We start from the raw sequence: 21,539 nt of genomic DNA, 5'->3' as shown, positions 1-21,539 counted from the left end.
TGAACAACCTCTCAAGCGCAGAGGCGCGTTTGGTCAGTAGGAAAGAGCGTTCCAATATTGACAAAGGCAGCCGCTGGTGCCCTTGGGCGGGCGCGTGCCGAGCCGGCACGTGGCACCGTCTGTACGTGTGCAGTCACGTTTCGTTCAGCATTTTCTCTGTGACGAGCTTTGTCAGAAGTATAGTTTTGAAAATATAACTGCCTTCAAGTCTAAAATTAGAAACCACTGGGCAGACTGATTTCCCCCTCCGCCCCTTTCTGACCCAGGGAAAACCACCAGCCGTAATGTTCCCATAGTAACACGGGAAATGGAGAAAAAGCAGATGAAAGATCTCTTGTTGGTAGGGGCCATGTCGTTCTGCAGCTGAGAGACACGGAGCTGCTTTGCATCCTTATAAATCAGTGCAATTTTCATGCTTCCTTAATTAAATGTAAGGTCTGGACATCTGTATTGCTACCAGTTCTTAGCAAGACAAAATTCATCTGTCTTTAGGTACAAATCATTGAGGGGAAAAAAGTCAATAACTATACCAGAAAATGCAGTATGAAAGTGAAATGTTTATTTAAAGTATGGAACATTGTTACAATCCATCCTCTTTGTGCAACAAAAATACCAAGAGCAGGACTGGAAGAGAAAGCCACTAGTGCAGTGCCATTATTATCCTAAATCTGAGAAAGTGTTGTTTTAGTAAGGCAAGAAAGAAGATTTTCAACATTTCAAGCAGTGACAAAACACAAAGCATGATTTCAGAGTCAACAGAACAATTTTGCCACTGTTTTACCCCAGACACCAGACTTCAGCCCGCGGTGGTCTGCTCTCCAGTCCTCGCCCGTAGCTCAAGGTTGCAGGGGACCAAGACGTAGTCCTAAGCAAGGGGAGGAACGAGGGGTGAGCGAGGTGCCCGTGTGGCTTTTGTCGGCCTGCATGGGGCTCTCCACAGCCCAATGGCCCCTCCAACACGGCTATTGCTCATGGCAGTGGGGCTAGAGAGGAACTATGCCTATTTAAAATGTTGAAACTTGGTTCTGTGGGTTAAGAGGGCTAGAGGAGCAGGCTCCAATTTATTCTGGAGCTAGGAGGTAAGCATCGCTCCCGCGTTCCCTTTAAATCAAACAGCACGGAGCAATTTAAATGTCTTATTTCTTACCTTGTGAATCGTGACGTTGACGTCAGTGTAGGTAAAGCTGGAGATGTGGGGCAGGAATACGCCTTCACTCAGGACCGCTAGGAAAAAAAAGAAGGAAAGTTGCCAGCTGGGTGCTGCCTTCGTCCTCGTCGTGCATCTTGTGTGGCAGCACTGCTGCAAAACTCCCGGCTCCTCACCGTTCATCTGAGCCGGTACCTCCTCACGGATTGTGGGCAAAAATAACTCCTCTAGTAAGGCAGCCTGCCAAAGGGAAATCCATGGTCAGCTCATTTATGACGTGACTCTAAAGCAGGAGGAGAGGTAGGGACCAGCAAGAGAGGGGTCCTGATGCTCACTGCACCTCTCCTAATCCCGCACGGACCTGCCTCTCCCTTCTGCAGGGTCCAGCAAGCACCCAAAGTAAATATTTCCCTACTGATAACCGCTGCCTGGGATGGTTTAGGGCAGCCTAAGCTGGCTGGTGCAGCTGAGAGTGACCAGGGTGTTAGAGGACGGTGCTAAGGCGCAGGCTGTTGCATTCAGCAAGTCACAGCAGCACGGTGTAAGGAGACACGGTTGCGTGCAGTCACTTGGGGGGTGCACGGCTGGGGGTACCTACCGGCACGGGACCCACGTCGGAGGCAGCCAGGCTGAGCTCAATATCCCTGGAAAACAAAGAGTGGCACAGGAGCTGCTTGTAATAAGCAGACTTTCATGTTCCCCCAAACGCCATGGCTGAGTTCAGGGCCAAGCCAGCAGTGAACGTGATGCCTGGGTACATCTGAGCAGGTGGCTGAAGCCTGACTTCCCCCCCCCCCCCGCCCCCGGGCACAGCAGCAAGGGCTTGAGGACGTTTTGGCCACCAGGACCCAGACTAAACATCTTTTGTGGGGCCCTGCTGAAGCGGGCAGGCTGCACTGGTGTACGCTGGGGTGAGCGGGCTGGGGCACAGGATGCTGCGGGGCCGGGGTCTGGAGAAATGGGCAGCCGTAGGCACCACCGTGGCCGGACACACCGGAGCCCCCCCAGCTGCAGGCTGCGTTTGGAGATGGGGCAGTCGAGCACGTGCTTTCCCCGGCAGTGGTGCCGGTGGTGTGGCAGGAACAGGCAGAGGCGGGCAGTGTTGGCATGTGCCAGTCGCCTGCGTGTGCCTGTGCTGAATGCGGGGGGGTGGAACGGTACAATTTCCACTTTTCTCTCTAACCACGTTACTGGAGTCTCACTGCTACCTCTGGAGTGCCCAAACCATAAAAGCTAAGAAATTCCCTGACCACTTTGCCTCTCCTTTCCCTGCTATGACTGGGACATGTCCCCTTCGAGGACTTGGAGCATAGCTGGGTTCATTACTCTATCACTGCTGCAGAGATCATCATCCTTGTGTCGGCGATGCTAAGGAGGAGTCCTGTAGACATATCCTGCAAGGGGAAAAGAGAAGGCAGGATCAGAGTGAGCAAATGGTCCAGTTTCAGCTTTGAATAGTGGCATGCAATGAACCCACCCGTGTGCTGCCACCTGCGACGTGCTCCTCACGCCCTGCTCTATGCAATGGAGGCAAATGCTGCTTGGGACCATGAGCGCTGTGGCAGGTAAAGGCTAAATCAGCCTCTTGCAACAGCTGCAATCGGGCCGGGTCTCGGAGCAAAGGGCATTGCCCATGTGCAGTTTGGGCACGCTCACAGAGCACACTCAGCACACTCGCAGAGCACACTCCCCATGCTCCCCACGCTCGCAGAACACGCTCGGCATGCTTGCAGGGCAAACTCACCACGTTCACACTCAGGAAGCTCTGGAAAGCTGGTGAGCCTGCCCCGATGTGGACAGTGAGGAAGAGCTTCAGGGCTCCCTTGCCTTCCTCCAGCACCACCCGAGGTGAGCTCCTGAACACAGCTTGCAGCATCACCGGTAGGTCCTCCTGGAAGAGGGAGCCCATCTGCCGAGGGAGGGGGGTTATTTCTGGGCATGGCAGCCGTCCCCTGCGTGCCCCTGGGTTGGTGGGCAGGCGGCCGGGGGGCACTGCCCGAGCGGGGGCTGTGCCTCTCGGAGCGACAGCAACGGCAACGAACCTGAGTAATCTTCTGTGCCATGGTGGCGGTGGTCAGTGGGCTCTGAAAGACAAAGCATGGCTTGTGATCTGACTGACGGATGCTTGGGGCTGCTGCTCTGGGGCTCGTGTCCAGCACAGCCGTGCGGACCCTGCGGTGAGCACTGTGCTGCATGCAGATACGTGCAGGAGCCTTCCTGCACGCCAGCACGTGCCGGGAGCAGCATTCTGGTTACTCTTCATGGCAAATTCTCCATGCGTTACTAGACCAGCAATATTTTTGGGAGCCTGGGGGTGGGGGGCTGCAACTCCCATGGGCACTCAGAGACACACTCTCATTTCTTTGCAGGGTGCACAGCTCCTCCAAGCCTTTCGTGGGGCAGGGCTGTCCCTCCAAATGCATATCTTCTACTCCTTCCTTGCTTGCTTGCTCTACTCACCGGGATGGTCATGTTGAAGGCTCCAGCTATTTCCAGGGCGAAGAAGAGGCTGGTGTAGAAGTGCTCAGAGAAAGCCAGGATGAGGTGGGAAGGGCTGGAGCTCGCTGGCTCGGGCATGCTGAACGGCACGGGGCTGACTGGCAGGGGGGTTGCCATCCCTGCCACCTGGAAAGTTGTCTGCAGGGATACGGGCAAGGAGAGAAGGAGTTTGAGGTGTCTCGGGGCACATAGCACTGGGAGGAAGCAGCTCTCCTAAAGCCTGGAGCTGGGCTGTGAGTGCTGGAAAGCGAGGACTTACTTGCAAGGATATGGTGATTCCCTGCTCGGAGAACATGGGTGCAGCCAGGGGCAGGTACTGGACCTGGCAGCTCGGCGTGACGGGGAACTGAGCTGCAAACCGAGCAGAGGGATGCTCAGAAAGAGGAGGGGAGCAGTGACGGTGGGTTGGGTCTGGGAAGCATCTGGGTTTCCCGAGTAAAGAGACAGGGAAAGAGAGCTGGGTGGAGGGAGCGGGTCCGTGGGGAGATGACGGTGGTGGAGCTGCTGCTGCTGGGTTTCTGCTGCGGGGTAGGGAACCCGTCCCACCTCGTGGCCTGTTCCAAAATGAGCCTGGAAGCCCTTAGTCCATAACAAGACTGAAAGCCAAACGCTCACCTGTCAGAGACATCAGCTGTTCATGTGGCAAAAGCAGCAATTTGGAGACTTCCAGGCAAATCTATGGCATAAAGAACAAAAAGAGAGGTGGCAGATGAACACGGGGGTCTGCTGGCATCAGGCATCCCCCGAACACCTCTGATGTGGGCATTCCCATGGGTCGGCCGTGCGGCAGCCAGGAGACGGGATGGCAGCGTTCAGTGACTCCTGATGGCTGCTGCTCTTCTCCCTGCGTGCGGGGCTGCGGGGGAGACCTGGCAAAGCACCAGGTTGACTTAAAGTGCTCTAATTCTTACAGAACTGTACAACTTTGTCTTCTCTTGTCTCACGCCTTTACAAACTTTATCTTACCTTATCGATGTTAATCTCCTCGTCCACGTCTGAACTAGAGGACTGGCTGGATGAAAACAACAGAACAGAAGAAGTTAGACGAGAACCAGCTCAGCCAAGGGTAGGTGAGCGTCTTTTATCTGACCCAAAAGGCATCCAGAGACAGTATTACAATTATTTTCTATCTAATAAGCTATGATTACAATTCAGAATTCAGCTGAAGAATTGCCATTGGACTTGCATTAAAAATGTTCCTGCTACACTACTGTAAAAGATCCGCTCCCTTATAAGAGAATGGAACTCTCTTAAAATGGGGAAAACCAACCCTGCAAGCAGAAGAAAGTTCCTCCCATGAAGATAAAGGTTTTGTGTTAACCTTTGTAAGTTTTTAGGGCAGTGACCAGATCTTAGTCATATCACCTTCCTGCCTAGAAATGCTTGTGCCTCAGTTTATTCTTTTCCACTGTTACCCAGATCCCATAACAAGGAAAACCGCAGGGTCAACCTTTCCATCTTCTCGGTGCTCTGCATCTCCTCCACGGTGGGTTTGCAAGCAGAGGTCACCAGTTCCAGGTTCCCTTCGGGGTTCATTTCCACGTGGAGGTCCACCAGGATGGACAGTCTCATCACCTTGGTGGTCGAGCTATGCCAGAGGAGGAGAGGCGGAGGCTGGAGCGCAGGGGCTGCTCCTGGTCCTGCTCACCCCGGCCCCCCCTGCTCCCGCAGGCAGACAGCAGGTGCTGGATGCGGCCCCGTTGCTCCGTCCAGGAGCTTGGGCTTCTTCCAGCCCTGCGGCACTGGCACTCACAGGGCGGGTGTGATGCCGAGGTCCACATCGATGCTCAGCCGCAGCCCGGTGTCGGGGATGAGCAACAGAGAGAACTCGGCAACCTTGACGGAGTTAATTTGGTTCCTGCTGGAGCAGAAATGAAGGTGTCAGGAGACCAGCGCAGACTGATGTGCAATCCCTGGCTGCTCTCACAGTGGGCAAACCCCAAAAGTCCATGAGATCTGCACAGTGCACGGATAATCAGTGCCCTGAGGGTGGCACCAGGATCGCTGTCCGTAGACCCCAAAGGAGGAGCCAGGAGCTCTTTTCTAAACCGCTCTGGCAAACAGCCGTGTTCATCTCCAGGGGGATTTTTGCCCTCACTGGCAAAATGCCTTTTGTGACGATATTCAAAGTGCTCCAGCTAAACACCAGCGTGAACCAGTGGTACAGTGGCAAAGCCTGGGCAAGGCACAGCCGCGGACTCACCTGATGGGCTCTGGGGAGCCGAGAAACAGGTCTAGGACTCTTGGGGCCATTAGGTCCTGCCTGAGGACTGCCTCTGCGTGTGGCTTTGAAACTTCAGCAACTGAAATAGGGCAGATATTTTATGAGACGCTCTGGAGCTTGTGGTCTGTGGCACAGAGATGGACAGACTGAAATCCCTCCAGGTGACACACTTCCACCCTTTCCTAAACCCCCCTGTTACTAGCTATAGAAAGGGGATGATGAAAGTGAGCTGATTAATGGCGTAAGTTTCTGGTGAGTGTTTGGTATTTCATCACCGGACTGAAAGATGCTGCTGCCTCCCCTCCCTGCTGACGGCGTGGGAGTTACGGGGTCCAGACTTACGGTAGCTCAGTCCTGATGGGGTGAGGATGCCCCCGCAGTCGGGTGACCTCGTGGTGTGAGCGGGGACCAGGAGGCTCAGGAGGATGCTCAGGGTGCAGAGCTTCACCATGCCGGTGCCTGGAAGAGGAGGGCACCCGCAGCAGCCTGGTCAGAGTGGCATGGCCCTGGCCCTGGCCCGGCCACCAAGGCACGGAGCCATGCTCGGGAGCCACGGATCCGCTCCCGGGTTGAGTTTGTGGTCCCGAGCTTGCCAGCTTTTGTGCAACAACAACGCATAGCTCTCATGAGGTGCCTGGGGATTTAAAAGCGTTAACAGAAGGCTCAGCCTTGAAAACTCCCTGCAAGTCTGCAAGCTACAGTGGTGCTTGCAGCAATATCATGCCTGCTGAAGAGCATATAATGGCCTACAACTGGTATAAAACTAGCAAATAAGCAGGAGCTAAAATTAATTGAGGAACGAATGGAAGTTATTGAGGAGGCTAAAATCAAATAAAAAGGTGAAAATGTTATCTACCTCTCTGAAAAACATTTGGGAATTGTTTATAATGTTTGTAATGCTCTTAGAATACTAAGAAAACAAGTAATTCAGAAAGTTTAACCTGCAGAAAACATACATATTTCTATCAGTCTTTGCAGAAAGTGGACTTCTGATGAGAACTGACCCTTACAGAGACACACCAAAGTAAGTACAAGCAATGCCTATATCAAGCTATTCAGTTTGCAAATGCATCTTTACCTTTCCTGGCCAGTCTTCCCATTCTTCTAACTGAGTCCGTGTCTTGCTGTGGCCACACCAAGGAATGATGCCAGCTTTATATATCCTCACAACCAAGGCCGATGGGGCAGAAATTGGCAGAGAGGGCTAGAAACCAGGACGTTGGGTGGACACTTTGTTTTATATACCATTTTTATTGTTTCCCCATATACTTGATTACATTGGCCGTTGACCTAGCGAGGTGAAATATTGAACAGCAGGTGCTGGGGCAGCTTGCCTTCATTGTGGTGTTACTGAGGAGCACAAAGAAAGGTCTCTGGGTGGAGGGTGCCAAGAAATCAAACATTGTTAGAAAGCGAACATCGGTTTCTTTGCTCTGCAGCCATGCTTTCTTCCGAACACCACAGGGATAGCCGCCACCACGTCCACACCAGCAAGAAGCTGCTGTGGTTTGTATCGCTCTCCCAGCTGGGCAGCTCAGACCAGAAGGAATGAGACCTGCACGTGTCGCGCTGAAGGAGGTCTTGACAATTCATCAAGGATGCCCTCCATTTCCATCAGGCCCGGGTAAGTCTGTTGAAGGCAACAGGAATATTTCTGTTGGTTTCAGTGAGTTTTAGACCAGACAGAATATCATTTTTTTTTACGGTATCTCCTCTAATCTCTGGAATGGCCCACGTGCAATAATTTCTTCCTCTCTTTAACCCATCCCAATCAAAAGCCACTGGCAATATTTATTACAACTGGTAGAAAAAATGGTGGGTGACGTCCACCCTCTTTGATAATGTCTCTACAAGCAGTGAAAACATTCATGGAAGGGAGTCAGAGTCCCTCTCCTTCCTGTGCTTGGGGTCCATCGTGTTCTCCTGGCTTCCTTTTGGCCTGGAGGACAGAGTGTGGACTACCTGCAAATGCCATGTAAGCGCATCCTCCGTGGTCTCACCCAGGTCTCCTTTGTGCTCCGTGTTCTGACTTCCCCCCCCCCCAATATTTGTGATCTCAGCTTTGGGGCATGACCAGTCTTCCAGAGAGGGTTGAATTGCCCATTTTGGTCTGAATCCCTTGGCAATGGGATAAGGTGTTCAGGGCTTGTTGAAACACCTGCTGCCCGGGGAGGCAACCATTGTCCTTTGTGCATTGGCAAAGTGAGTTATTGGGCGCTGGTTCCAGGTGCATCTTGACACGTTCAAAGCCTTTGGCTCTCGCCAGTGCTGTGTTGCTTTCCTTCTCAGCATGACAGAGAAATGCCACGAAAAGCAGAGTTTCAGCTACATTGTACATTTCCATTGAAGTCATCCAAAGAGCAGTGTCAAGAGAAAATATGAAGATATATGTCTAGCAGCCCACCGAGGGAGAGCAGGATTTACACGTTTACGCTGATGTATGCAGCCCATTTAGAGGCAAGAAATGCGTTCAGAAAAGTAAATCCATTGAGAAGGTTGTAACCTGCAGACGAGTCCCCCGGGGCTGCGGGAGACGTTTCGTGGCATCTGACATCGGTAGGGACACAGACACAACATAGAAAAGTCTCTGAGAAATAAGTCTTTGCTGTGTTTTAGAGCAATGGGTGGAAATTTGCCCCTGCTAGGCCTTGTTCCAACGTAGGTAATATCGGCAGCTCTTCCTGAAGCGGTACTGGAGATTTATCTGTGGAGCATTATTATAATTTACAGCAGTGCAAGGGTCTGGGGATAAGCTGCCGGGACGAGATAGCACCATGTGCTTAGATATGGATTTTCTCCTCCTGCAGAGCTGTTCTGGACCTGATGATCTCTGTTGAGGCTTAATTAGATGTCAATTTATAGCATAATGACTGATCAAGTTACTAGCACAAAAGTGTCTTTCTGGCATAGTGCATTCCTTATTGGGAGTTATCTATAAATCTTACGCTCCTGTCAGATAAGATGTAAATCTCCCTGTCTGGGCTTAGCAGAGAGCCACCGAGTACCTCACCGGGAGGGAGGTGATGGCAGATTAAACCTCATGACACGTTTTATACAGAAATGAAGGGAAGAAATAAATTTCTTGGTGCTGCAGGATCCCACTGGGGTGAACTCTCAGAGCCGGGTCCTGCTGGGTGGAGTACCCAGGAGGAGACGGGTGAGGACACCGTGGTGGCCGCTAGACCCAGCTCAGGCAGGGCTGGTGCATGGGCAGCCACAGCGACGGCAGCAGCATGACCAGCCCAGAGGAGAGCTTCGTGCAGCCTGTCTGCAGTCTGGTGGGATGCATGGCTCTCCTGTGGCGGGACAGGGACGGGGCTGAGAAGCCTGTTCTCTGGGCAGGTGACAATTCTTCTCAGCCTCACTCCAACCCTGCTGAAACCAGTAAGAACATTACTGAGATTATCACAATTCCCAGTGGGTTCTCCACCAGCTGATCCCATGTCCTCCCCTGGCATTTGCACAAGCTCCATGAACCTTTGGGGAGCGAGAGACACTCATCTCGAGAGTTGTAGTTACGCGGGTATCCCCAAAAGCAGAATTTACCATTACACGTCTTAGGTTTCTCCTCGTCCCCACTTCTGTCTGTACCATGTAATTAAATGGATCAGGTTTTTCTCTTTCGGACTTGACGTGCAAGTCTCCATTGGCTCTTCCTGGGCATTGAGCAAGAGCACTGGCTTCAGCCTGCTGGGAGCACGTGCCTGGTGCCTGAGGCTCGAGGGCTTATCTGGACTTTCAAATTTATTAGTGAAATTATTTGTATTGGCAGATGTCAGAAACACTCAGGAATTAGGTTACATCACAGCAATTACCCAGCCCTTTCATTCTTTCGTTTTTTCCCCTTTCTTGGTCAGGATTTATATATAGGCTGTTTCTTGCTTCTCTCCAGGAGATCAGTGCAAAGCTTGGACAGCCTCTGGCGACTCTCCACCGGAGCAGAACTGGGCAAAGCAACGGCAGGGCCCTTCCCTGCAGGAGTCCCTGTCGCAGCAAGGTGCAGCAGCTCACATCATTTCCCTCTGGTGCAAGCAAGAAGTGGGAGGCCAAGCCGGAGCAGACTGGTGGAGCCGTCTCCATAGCCTGTGGAGAGGCTCATCACGCCTCGTGCCACTGCCATGGCCAACAGCCGTGAGCTCTCCTGCCATTCCTGGGGCCAGGGCTCAGGGTGGCCCTGAGACCCAGCAGGCCATGTGCTCCATCAGGCAGCTCCAGCCCTTTCTCCACGGCAGGTTTTAGGCATCACGAGCAGCTCTGGTGCTTGTGGAAGAGGAAGGCTTAGCGCCCCACTTGGGTACTGACCACAGGGCAGGCACGTCCTGATGGGGCTGCTCTGGGGTGTTCAGACATTGGAATTTTGGAGAGTGATTCTTGTATTTGGGCTGTGTTTTGGCTAGTGTAGCTCTGCCAGACTTGCACAGAGCCCTGCTTGCTTTCCTCTAGTGTGAGTGCAGCGTTTATCCCCTGACGTGCAGTTTGGGAACCATCTCCAGCTCATCGTCTCTCTCTGTCCGTTGAAGCCCACACACTCCTGTAAGCCTCTGCCACCTCTGGAGCTCTGTGAGCAGCCGTGCCGGATTGGAAATGTCAAGGATTTGGTGCGTTTTATTCCTCAGCAGCTGGCTGGTGTGGTCAGGAAGAGCTGATGGCCCAGCAGCTGTCATCAGGATTGATCTTGGAACGATTGACCGCAGTAAGTGCTCAGCCACGTTAGTGTCTGTGCGTAGACATGAGTCTGTCCGTCTGCACAGACAAGCGGGCAGCGGTGCACGGGCTGCATTGCGGCGGGGAAGCCGCCTTTCGCTGCTGTGTAGCCTGCGTTCCCGAGCACATCCCCAGCCTCTGCGTGCCACCGGCCGGGCGGGCTCCAGGCGCTGCCCTTAATCCGCAGCAGGAGCCGCTTCCTTGCGGTCTGCGCGTCCCGTGTGGGACGCTGCAAGCAGGACCTCGCGGCTGTGATGCCCTGACGTGGGCACGTAGGTTGTCTCACCGGTGTGCGGTACGTTAAGGTGGGAACCTGAAAATGCGCCTCATGTCCAAAATCGCAATGTGTGCGCAGCAAGCGCCTGCCGAGCTCCAACCGTTACCCGGGGACGGCAAAGATTGCTGGTAATCCAAATTTACAGCAAGCGAAGTGTCCTGATGGTGCCTGTGTGTGTTGGAACAGGAATACGTTAATAATGATGTTTTATAGGGTACGGTGGGAGGGTGCCAAGTCCCCTCACCCTCCAGCACAGGCTCCTCCCTGCGGGTTTTGTGCTAAACTCCTCGTCTTGTGCGAACCTTCCAGCGGTCTCCACTGCTCTGAATGAGAGTGATGTTCTGCAGAAAATGGCAGAGGAAGCCGCAAAAAAAAAAAGCCAAACGCCAAACCCATCAAAGGCATCTCGGGGTGAGTGATGATCAGCAGCTTTACACCACGAGCCTGAACCTGGGAATGAGAAAATAAAAGCAGAAGGTTGGGAACTGTCAGCCTGGAGGCAGAAACGAATCACTCTCTGCTAACAAGTGTGATATTAAAGGAGTGATTTTCTGCATGGTTGTGTCTACAAATACATGGAGAAACTATAACTTAAAGGCAACAAAGCGCATCGGCTCCTGCTTCAGCTCTGGCTGGGGACTGCTGCAGTGGCTCTGCGGCACCAGGTGGGGTTTGCTCTCAAAGCCGGGGGTGCCCAGCTTTTGTCAATAATATCCTGAGGGAACCCCAGAATTTCTGGGGGATCAGAGCTGGCCCTCCATCCTGCAGATTCGTTCTGGGTGAAAGCATGGAGATGTTTTGAATGTCAAAACATTTTTTTTTCCAAATTTTTTCAAAATTAAGCTGTGCAATCTTTTTGCTAGGAAGAAACATGTTTCTAAATTTAAAAATGGTTTTAAATGGAAAGTTTAAACAAGAAGTGAAAGAATAAAGATGGTGATGGCAATTATCAGTGATAGGTGACTTTGACATAAGCAGCCCGACCTGGTTCCTCTGCGGGCTCCTCTTTCCCAGCTCTTTTCCTCTGTTTTTTTCCCCAGGCTAAAAGTGAAAGATCTCCGTCCCCCCGTGATATCGCTGGCACTCTCGCCGGGCTCAGGGCTCTTCATGGCCATCTTAGTCCAAATGACCATCACTGGGAAAAGGTGAGCGGGCACGGGGAAGATCCACTGGCGGGGCTGGGGTGGGCTCGCTCGCTCCCGGGCGTTTGCCCTGCGGTGACCGAGCTTTGCTCTGAGCAGCTTTGTAGGAGGAAACATGGGAATCGCTCTGGCCGCAAACCTGACGGCCAGCAGCCGGCTGTGGCAGGACGCTGCAGGCGTACCCAGGTTCCGCTGCAGGAACTGCCACATCACTCTCGTCAGCGTTAAAACCAACCTCCCCAGCAGCTGAGTCCCAAAGGACAACATCGATGATTTGCCGATATTAATAATTCCTAAGAGGTAGGTAACAGCATTGTTAAATCTCTCAGTCTCCAGGTGCGGGTTTCTACAGAACACAAATACTTTTCACTGTTCATTTTTTTCCACTAAGAAAACCAAAATTTTTTATGGATGAATTCAGGCCAGCTCTATCTGTGTTATTCCATGCAATGTTCATCTTTAGCATCAGTCCTCATTTAAGTGCTGTACTCCTGGGATACCAGAGCTTCTTTTAGGCGTGGAAACCTTTAGCTTTGTTTAAAGCCAGAAGATGGCATTCTTGAGAAAAGAGAGAAAACATCTTTTATTAGACATTAGGCATATTTTGGTTTAATCCATACCAGATACGTTTCTTTAGTGCTTGACTTTCTTGCCTTTTGATCTTTAGTAAATAATTATTGCTATGTGCAAAACGGCTGTATCGTCTGATGTGTTGCCTCTGCCCAGCTTGCTGCCCAAAGTCATGAGCAAGTTTCTGCACAGCACCCTTCAGAAAATGCTGCCAGGTCTGGCGAGTCTGATCCTCCTCCCATCCTTGTTTCCCGGAGACCGTCTCCTCCTCCTCCTCCTCACTGCACCGTGACAGGTTTCACAGTTGTGCCACACAAAGGAGCTTGCAGGCTGGTAAAAGGGAGCATTTCAAGCAATTACTCGTTTTATGCAGTCAACACCCGCAGCAAAGGCACTGTCACTGCCTAAAGCCTCCTCGCCCCAGCCCGGCGGTTAGGGATGCGATGCTCAGACAGAACTGATCTCGATGCTGAACATGCTTGTTCCTAAAGGATTGTCAAAGGGCAGACTTGCAGCCTCTTAACACGTGTCATAAAGTCGGTCTGGTTTAGTCAGATATCTGTGGGGGGTCTGGCCCTGTTCTTCGCTCAGCTTAAGGAAGGTTTACTCCAGAATAGCCTAATTCAACCAGGAACAGAGAAAACTGAGGCAAACCCTTGTCTGGGTAATTAATAGTGGAGTGTCCTGGTGCTTCAGGGTGGGAGCTGCACTGGTCTGGCAGCCACAAAGCTCTGCTCCCACCAGAAACCTCCATGCAAGGTTTTCTCACACATTTCTTGTTGCCCTACAGCTGTGTCCAGCTGTGGATGCAGTGCTCAACCTTGTGAATGCAAAATTCACCACCATGATTTGTAAGTTGGCATCCATCCATCTCATCCGTCTTCTTCCCTTCCCCTGGCAAGGGGAAAGCACAGATCTATCACATAGACAATCTGCTGAGCCCTGACTAGGACCAGGTGGGGACAAACCTCGGTGGCGGCCACACGAATATCCACCCCCTCCTTGATGCAGATTCGGGAGAGCCTGGCATCACAGAGGTTTGCAGGGAGACGGGAGCCCACCGAAGCCGTAAATGGCACGTGGCGCTGGTGAACCAGAGGTTTGGTGCTGGTGAGTGCTCTCCCCGCGGCGCAGAGTGTGCACCTTCTAGTTAAGCATCCCTCTTTGCTTCCACACAGCTGAGATCCCCCTTGGGACTGCTGGGACCCTCTGGTGCGCTTTGCTGAACCCCCCAATGATGAGTGAAACTTTCATAGAGCTGGATTTGGAGGTGAGTGCTGCTGCCTCGTGCCGGGTCTCGGAGCAGTGACATTTCTGGCATCCATTTACTCGGAGGTGTTTTCCTTCTCAGCCTTGGGCAGCAGAGGCTCTGGGAGGGGTGCAGACATGTGCTGGTTGCATTATATCACCTAACCACCTCCTCGGCTCATTGTTTTCTATGGAGTTTATTGCTCCTTTTTGTTGCTGAGATTACAGAGCAAAGCATCCAGTACCTTGTACCTGGTCCAAATGCAAATCCTGGAAATGGACCTGTGCTCTCTGACATGGCTCTTCTTATTGGTCCTTTTAGACCATTCTCCACCAAAAGGAGGGAAAGGAGGTTAACCTTCCCATGGACCAACCATCTTTTACTTCTCTGACACCGAAGAGGGATGCTGCTACCCAGCTTATCCTGTCTGCAAACTTCTTGGGTGCTGAGCTCTCTATTCTGCAGGCATCCTTCAACCTGGACATCAGCAATAACATGGTGGGTGGTTTGGGCTTGAGATTTTCCTCAAGAAACCACTAAAGAAATCTACACCCATGTCCAAGGCAGAAGGGGAGATGCCTCTTCCCTTCCCCATGTTAAACTCCCCACCACCCAAGTGAATTCATTAAGTCCCTGTCCCGTGAGACTTTCTCAACAGGTTCTTGGGCTTCCCCCGCTGGTGACCACGATGCTTGGAGCCCTCATCCCTGAGGTAGGTGGACTTTGCTTGATCCTACTGGTCTGTGGCTCATCTCAGGCTACTTATGGCAGCAGATAAAGCTGCTCTCCGTTCACAAAGACATGCTGGGTACCTTTTCCCCAAGGTCAAACTGGTGCTCTCTTTATTTTATTAGTAAAACTTTTATTACTAAGATTATTTAAGGGACATACTATTAAGCAGTATGGACCAGCTTGGCTGACTCCCACTGACTTTGGTGAATGTCACCGATGCTCAGCACCCACCGGGATAATCCCCAGAGCAGTGAACTGGGAAGGAAAGGGGATGTCACCCCTTTGCTTTGACTCACCACAGATTTCCAGGGTGCTGCCTCCATCACAGCCGGTGGTGATTGAAATGCGAGAAGTGAAAGCACCAGTGGTGACCACAACCCCGGACAAAAGCTTTGTGCAGCTCTTCAGCACTGCCGAGTTTTGGGTTTCCCCTTCAGACTGCTCCCCAATCCTTCTTCGTCCTGCATGTTGTGAGTTGAAGCCTTTTGCAGTTGGCGAGGGCTGAACGTGGTCGCCCCTGCCCCAAGCCAGCAAACCCACACCAACACCAGAGCGAGAGATGCGGGATAGTGGCCAGGGATGTCTGTCAGAGAGGATGCCTGGCTGGGGGGTCCTGCGGGGCTGGAGCGGTCGGGGGGATCAGGGTCCTGGTGGGGATTCCCTTTCCCTTTCCCCTGGCAGCACAGCAACCTGGAGGTGCAGTTTGCCATTGCAGAAGAAAAGCTGCGGCTTTCCCTCGCTCTGCGAAGGTAATGCGGCTGCTGGTCCCCAGTGCCACCACCAGCAGCGTGACAGTCCCTGGGCTGCTGGGAAGGCCACACGCTGCATCTCACCTGTGCATTTTCAGAAGGAACCTTTGCTGTCTCTGCATGATGCTTTTATAGTTTATACTAACAGCTATTTAAAAATACATGAGGGTCAATGTGACATAATCCAGCTGAGCTAATACCTGTTTGGTTTTTTTGCTCTTTAAGTTTGAAGAGCTGAACTTGGTTCAGGGTGGAGAAAATGCTCTCGGTGGGAAGCAGCCCCTTCCTGGAGGGAGGCTGGCAGAGCCACGGCACCTCTGGTGCAAGGGGGAGGTTCGCTGGGGGCCAAGATCTGGGTGAAGAGTTTGCTGAGGGCGACAGGGCAGCTCGCCAGGGGGCTGCGGGAGGCGAATGATGCCGTGCCCTTCCTCTCCCTGCAGTCTGTCTCGGGTGGCCTTGGCTTCCTCCTCCCTTGGGACGTTTGACGTGAGTTGGGCAGTCTGCGTTGTGCGTGAGGCTGGGGTTGCCGCTGTGAATCTCCGTGCTGGCAGTTTGTGTAATGCTGTACCAGGAATTCACTCTCTGGAGCCCCGTCCTGCTGCTTTCATTATCAGTAACAGATTTGTTAAAAAAACCCCACAAAACAAAACCAAAATGAATGTTGAAGATGATTGAAATATTATTTCAAGGAATAACAAATGACAAATCAACTGCCAAAACCATTTGCCCACAGACACGAATGCTCTGGAGGGGGTCCCTGTTCATCACGCACCTTGTTCATTCCTGGGAGAGTTTTGGCCATGAGTAACCCTCCCTGGTGCAGCACTGGTGGGGTGGGAGTGTGAGCTGGGCTGCCCTGAGGCTGTGTGTGCTGGATGTTCAATCTCCTTGTCTCCCTCTAATCCTGATGCTGGGGTAGAGATGAGTGGGAGGGAGAGTGCCCGGGGGCTCATGCGGATAACATTTGGGCTGGCTGCAGCAGGGCTTCGGGCTGCGAGGAGGATGTCTGGGTGCCCGGCCCCGGCACTGACTGCAGGGCAGAGAGCAGAGTGCTGCTGGGGCAGGGAACAGTCTCATCTGGGGCAGTTTTCATGGAAATTCAGAATTTCTCAAATGTTCCCATTCTGCTTGGGGGGACCTCTGCAATTTTCCTGTGATTGGAGAAGGTGCTGGATGAATTGATGGGGTGAGCCCAGCAGACGCGGCTGCTGGCTCACAGAGCAATGGGCGGTTTACACCGCTTCTCTGTGTTTCAGGAGCTTCCACTGAAAAGAGTTTTGGCAGGTATTATTCATATGGCTTATGTGCCATTGATCGACAGTAAGCACGGCTATGGCTTCATCTGAGGATTCGCTAACTGCACGGGAAAATAGTTCTCATTTCTTTTCCTATAGACTGTTGTTATCTTTCTTTTTGGAAATGACATTGCCTGGCTGACCTTGCGTGCTCTTCCTGCCCTCGAGGCTGTGAGTGACTCTGCCAGCAAAAATCGCTTGCCAGCCATTTCGCACCTGCAGGGTTTGCAGTGGGAGCTGGAGGCGGGCAATACCTCTTGGTCGGGGCTCTGGCATGCTCACTCCTTCACAGGCAGGAGAGATCTGCCTGCACAGAGCAGATCCACTGCAAAGGATGCAGGCTTCTCCTCTGAAGTCTCTTTGAACATTGTTCCTGTCCCCCAAAATCAAAACCACTTGCCATGAACAACTGGGAACAGTTTTCATAAGACCTTTGCTTTTCTGAAGTCTCAAAAAATCATCATGTCCCTCTTTACCATGCCTGAAAACAGCCAAAGTGTCAGTAAAAAACCCCACCCTGGAACACCAATTTATCTGCTTAACTTGTACGGCAAGTATGCCAAAAGCAGAAATTTCAGTCATGCTAACATGCACGAACCCAGGAATTCCAGCCCTGACAATTTTCCTTCCGAGTATTCCCAAAACCCCTTGCCAGACCTTTGGCAGGTGTGGGCAGGCAGCGCGAGGGCGGCAGGCAGGGAAGCACCGGAGATGCCGGCAGCGCCTGCCACGGCCCGAGGGCCTCTGACAGCGGCTCCCCCTCGTTCCAGGGGCGCTGCACGGAGGGATCCCCCTGCCCGACCTGCTGGGCATCACCTACTGGTGGGCGAACATCAGCGGGTTTGAGGTAGGCACACTTGTGTGGTGGTTTTACTGTACCCCGGGTCATCCCAGGAGTTAGTGCCGTTAGTCTGCCACATCTGAGCATGGAAGCAACTGTTAAATCCTGCCCGTGTGCTTTTTATTTTTAAATCTGCAGAATGATCTAGTTCTGGACGTGTCTGTCACGGAGACCTGAGGTGCGGGGAGGTACGGCCGCAACCCACCACTGCTGCGAGGACCCAGCAGGACCGGGTGGGAGAGGGAGCAGCAAGGCTGCTGGGGTTCCTGGGGTGTTTCTTCCTCTTTCCTTGACTTTTCAATAGTTTGATTCCACAAGCTGAAATAAAAAGAACCCACCACCCATGACGAGACTCTGGCCTGCCGTGTGTCTAGTGGAGCCAGCTGGGCATGTCTGGGCAGAGGTTGTATTTCGCGAAAGGACTGGTCCCTAAATCAATCACATTTGTAACAGCAATAGCACGTGCGTTAGCATGCTGCAGGCAGCAGCGTGGGCTGCCATCGGGGTGCAGCACCCACATCTCCTGCAGGAGCGGGGTGCAAGAAGGGGACCCTCATGCTCCCAGGGTGCATGTGCTGCAGAGGAGGGGAGTGTGTCTGTAGTTGTGTGTGGGGAATTAGGACTGCTTGGAATGAGTCAGGACATCTCTGTGTGTTTTTTAATACTTCAGAAGTGCCTAGCATCGTGGTTTATCGGCTGCATTGCAGATATTGATCCCAAGCGTATAGGTCAGTGATTGCTGGATAATTACCTGTCATTAGTAAGTCAATAAACAGCTTTGATCCTGATTTCATCAAGCTGACATGATTTGAACATTTTTTCCTGGTGACAAGTAGCTGGTGCAGAATTAAGGTTATCTTTGAAAAGATCATTGTGTTTTTAAGAAATTGTCCCCAAGAAAATCTCGCTGTGAGGCAGGCTCTGAGAACTCCATTTGTTTTCTTGTGTGTGCTGCCAGACCCAGCAGGCATTTGTTCTGCAACGCGTGTAAGGAATTGTCCTCATCAGGAGTCCTAAGCAATGAGGACAGCAGCCATAAAACCAGCTCCCCATGAGGACTGGTGTTTATGGTGCCTTCTCTCTTCATTTCACTGCAAACATTGTCAATGCCAAGCACATATTTTTAAGAGATTTCCCTTATTGTTCTTGCATTAGCTAATAAACAATCGAACAGTTTGAGTATGAATTCCCTTAAGAAGAACAAAAATGAATCAAAATATCTGTATGCAGCCCTCCTAGGAGAAATCAAGGCTGGAAATCTCAGGCGGCAGCTAGTTAATTTTTCATGAAACACTTAACCATGCTGTCAAGCTGCACTATCACGAAACTGGTATTTGATGCCCTGGGGCACTTGGTGGAGGTGCAGCCTTCCGACATGTGCAGGCACCAGCATTGTCCCCTGGAGCTGTACACGGACCCCGGCAGCCCTGATCCCCCCAGCAGTGGGGGATGTACCAGGCTCTCACAGTTAATGGTCCCAGAGGGATGAAAGAGCAAACCAAGACTGCCCTGGCTCAGGGGTCCCCACAGGGACGCTTTCCTAGGGCAGAAAGGCCACATCTGGACGATGCCATCAAGGGGAGAGCAGAGCAGAACCATCTCGTTTTTCAACCAGGGCTAACGCATTTCACTTTGCCTGCCCTGGCCAGAGCCTACTGCCCTCTTGCTAATGTCAAGACCTCCAACGCTTCGCGGGGGTATGTCTCTCTTACTGTCTGCCCTTAGGTCTCTGTTTCCAGGTGATCCGAGCATCAAAGCAGCATCTCTTCACATCAGTCCCATTCTTCTCCCTTTGACCAAGCCCGTTCTGGTTTACTCTGCGTTTCTGTCCTCACACAGTGATTTGGCTTCGTGTTCTTGAGGTTTTGAAAGTTGCTTTAGCGGGACCTGGACCTCACGATGTCATTCTCTTTATGGGAATCTGCTTCGGTTTATCCAAAATATTTAATTGTCAGAGACCTCTGCATTCAGCAACGGCTGGTGTGAGGCCAAGTTACTGTCATGCCTGAAAGGTGACTGCTCAGAAGCTATTCTCTGCGGTGCCAAAGTGCCCCTTTACTGTGTGCTGACCATTATCAGGTCTGTCTTTATGGTAATTTGGGTTTCGTATAGTGCTTGCCCAAAGTATAAAGTGATTCAGGAGGGATGATGACATAATACCATCTTGTTAACACTCTCTTCCACCTTATCAAATGTCATGATCTAGCTGTGACAGCAAGGCTTTGTGCTCCCGAGGTGCCTGGCTGATCAGGTTGCAAGGAGAGTGACAACTCCTTAAGTACTTTGGCACCTTTGCCATCCCTTTCTTGGCCTTTAGCTAAGATATTTTTTTAAAGCCGGAATTAATGTGTGACAAAAGCTGGCTAATCTGCTGGAAATACTTATTTCCAAGTTTGCAGAAAGTATTAAGTCTGAGCAAGCATTTTTATGGGCTATTATTCTTCAGCGTTGGGGAGCAGCCCATCCACCCCTGCCATTAAAGAGCACATCAGGGGAGTGAATAGTTCACCACTGTCCCCTTGGCCGACGCATCCTCCCCTCCACCACGGACAGCCTTCGCTGTGCATGTCAGGACATGACCCGCACACAGGGATGACGTTTGGTCTGTCACCCACAGAGACGGGTTTTCTTTTTCTTGCCCCGAAGAGCTGCTGCTCTGGTGCAGCTCGAGGCAGCAGCTCCGTGTATCCGTGTGGTGCCAGTGATCGGGACCAGGATGGGGCGAAAGGGAAGAAGACAGCATGGCTGTGGGTGCACATGATATGTTGGCTCAGCAGAAATTTTTCTCCTTTTCTCCTGCCTGTAGCAGTAAATTATCTGGCAGTAAATGATCCATGATGGACCAGGCGGGACACAATTTTTCAGCATGGAAAAAACCTGGCCAGAAATCTAAGAGGGCAGGGGCCTGGACGGAGCTGACCCTGGGCAGTTGCATGGCTGTTCCTCTCCTGCAGCACATTTGTTGCATGGGGTGGTGTGGCAGGGAGGCCACCTCTCTTGATATGCCCACACTGGGATCAACAGTCCCTACAGGACTTCAAAATGATCCAGAGCTGACAAGCTCTAGGCTGGGAGCTCCTTGGCTTTGTGGTCAATGGCACCACCCTCTCAACGGTATCTCCCCGTGACAGCGCATCCCACCTCCAGTCTTCCTGGAGTGCTCTGAGGCAGAGGTGATGGACCTGGAAATAATGCCATGCCAGTTAGACTAGTGCAGCATTTCCAAATCAGACTCTCTCCGAAGAGTCTGTCAGCTCAGGGTACCCGTAAAGCTGTGACACCCCATCGATACACCTTATCATGGTGTCACTATTCCTTCCCAATTCAATACCTCCTTTTCCTCAATTATCAAATGGATTATGAGCCATTCAGGTCACTGGACGGGCACTGTTGGCTTTGATAAATGTTGGGTAAGGTCATAGTCTGTAGGCACGTCGGGATGGGAACGCTGGGCATGTCCTCCTGGCCTGGACAGTGAATACCCAGCTCTGTTACTATCTCCACAGGCTGTCTTTACATTGAGAAAGGTGCCACCTGGTCCTTCATTTATCACCCATAACGTGTGGCACATCCCCACCGCATGGACTTACTGCGAGAGTAAAGTGCTCAGCACTGAGAACTGTAGAAGTCCTTAACAGCGAGGGGTGGCCAGTATTTTGACACATTTTTCAGTCAAAACCTCAATTTTATTTGGAAAAAAAAAAAAAAAAAGTATTTTATCAGGGCCTGACTTTTCAGCCATGTCCGCATCTTGACACAAGAGCAAGCCCGAAAGGAATATATACTAAACCAGGCAGCGGTGTGCGGACTGGCGCCCAGAGCTGGCTGAGCCTGCCTCTGCACCTACCCGTTGTTGCTCAATGATTTACCTAACTCCTAACATCTCTAGGGAAATATTTGCAGTGGAAGTCACCAGAAACCATACATTGTTTGTGTTTTGCTCCCCACCAATTATTCTGGATGTCCTCAATGACATTGCTTGCCTCTTTCCTGCTCAAAAGCTCTATATATGAGGATGCTTGATGCAGGTCATCTTCAGAAGACAGGGACATCGGCTAGAGAGCTCCTTGCACTCAAGACCTTGGTCAGGTAAGAGCAAACTTATCCCTC

General features: G+C 51.8%; 2 protein-coding genes across 2 annotated transcripts; one reads left to right on the top strand and one right to left on the bottom strand.

The window, feature by feature from the left end:
- Positions 1-796: 796 nt before the first annotated feature.
- LOC143167206 (protein TENP-like) lies at positions 797-6,321 on the bottom strand. The gene is made up of 15 exons (XM_076352395.1): positions 6,213-6,321; positions 5,850-5,949; positions 5,400-5,504; positions 5,097-5,234; positions 4,613-4,658; positions 4,262-4,322; positions 3,906-3,997; positions 3,608-3,784; positions 3,190-3,231; positions 2,892-3,056; positions 2,474-2,541; positions 1,746-1,791; positions 1,324-1,387; positions 1,148-1,224; positions 797-865 (listed from the first exon to the last, which is right to left on the bottom strand). Exons 1-15 carry the CDS (start codon positions 6,319-6,321, stop codon positions 797-799), a joined length of 1,359 nt encoding a protein of 452 aa, XP_076208510.1.
- Positions 6,322-7,468: 1,147 nt separating this feature from the next.
- On the top strand, positions 7,469-17,675 carry BPIFB6 (BPI fold containing family B member 6). Its single transcript, XM_076352393.1, is given in 18 exon segments — positions 7,469-7,494; positions 10,487-10,563; positions 11,161-11,231; positions 11,234-11,262; positions 11,892-11,996; positions 12,093-12,179; positions 12,720-12,783; positions 13,354-13,414; positions 13,742-13,833; positions 14,134-14,310; positions 14,471-14,524; positions 14,846-14,980; positions 14,982-15,014; positions 15,226-15,293; positions 15,734-15,779; positions 16,550-16,613; positions 17,359-17,435; positions 17,568-17,675. Coding segments are annotated over 18 exon segments (1,305 nt in total). The 3' UTR covers positions 17,607-17,675.
- Positions 17,676-21,539: the final 3,864 nt, after the last annotated feature.

The sequence above is a fragment of the Aptenodytes patagonicus genome, chromosome 14 (genome assembly GCF_965638725.1).
Source record: "Aptenodytes patagonicus chromosome 14, bAptPat1.pri.cur, whole genome shotgun sequence".
NCBI classification, from domain to species: domain Eukaryota; kingdom Metazoa; phylum Chordata; class Aves; order Sphenisciformes; family Spheniscidae; genus Aptenodytes; species Aptenodytes patagonicus.
This window is presented reverse-complemented; position numbering and strand designations above follow the sequence as displayed.

Bases quoted from the DNA above. Each gene is read 5' to 3' on its own strand.
- LOC143167206 (XM_076352395.1), bottom strand. From the start codon at position 6,321: ATGGTGAAGCTCTGCACCCTGAGCATCCTCCTGAGCCTCCTGGTCCCC. The intron at 5,950-6,212 runs GTAAGTCTGGAC...GCCCTATTTCAG, and splicing joins CCCATCAGGACTGAGCTACC to TTGCTGAAGTTTCAAAGCCA. The intron at 1,388-1,745 runs GTAGGTACCCCC...TCCCTTTGGCAG, and splicing joins CCGACGTGGGTCCCGTGCCG to GCTGCCTTACTAGAGGAGTT.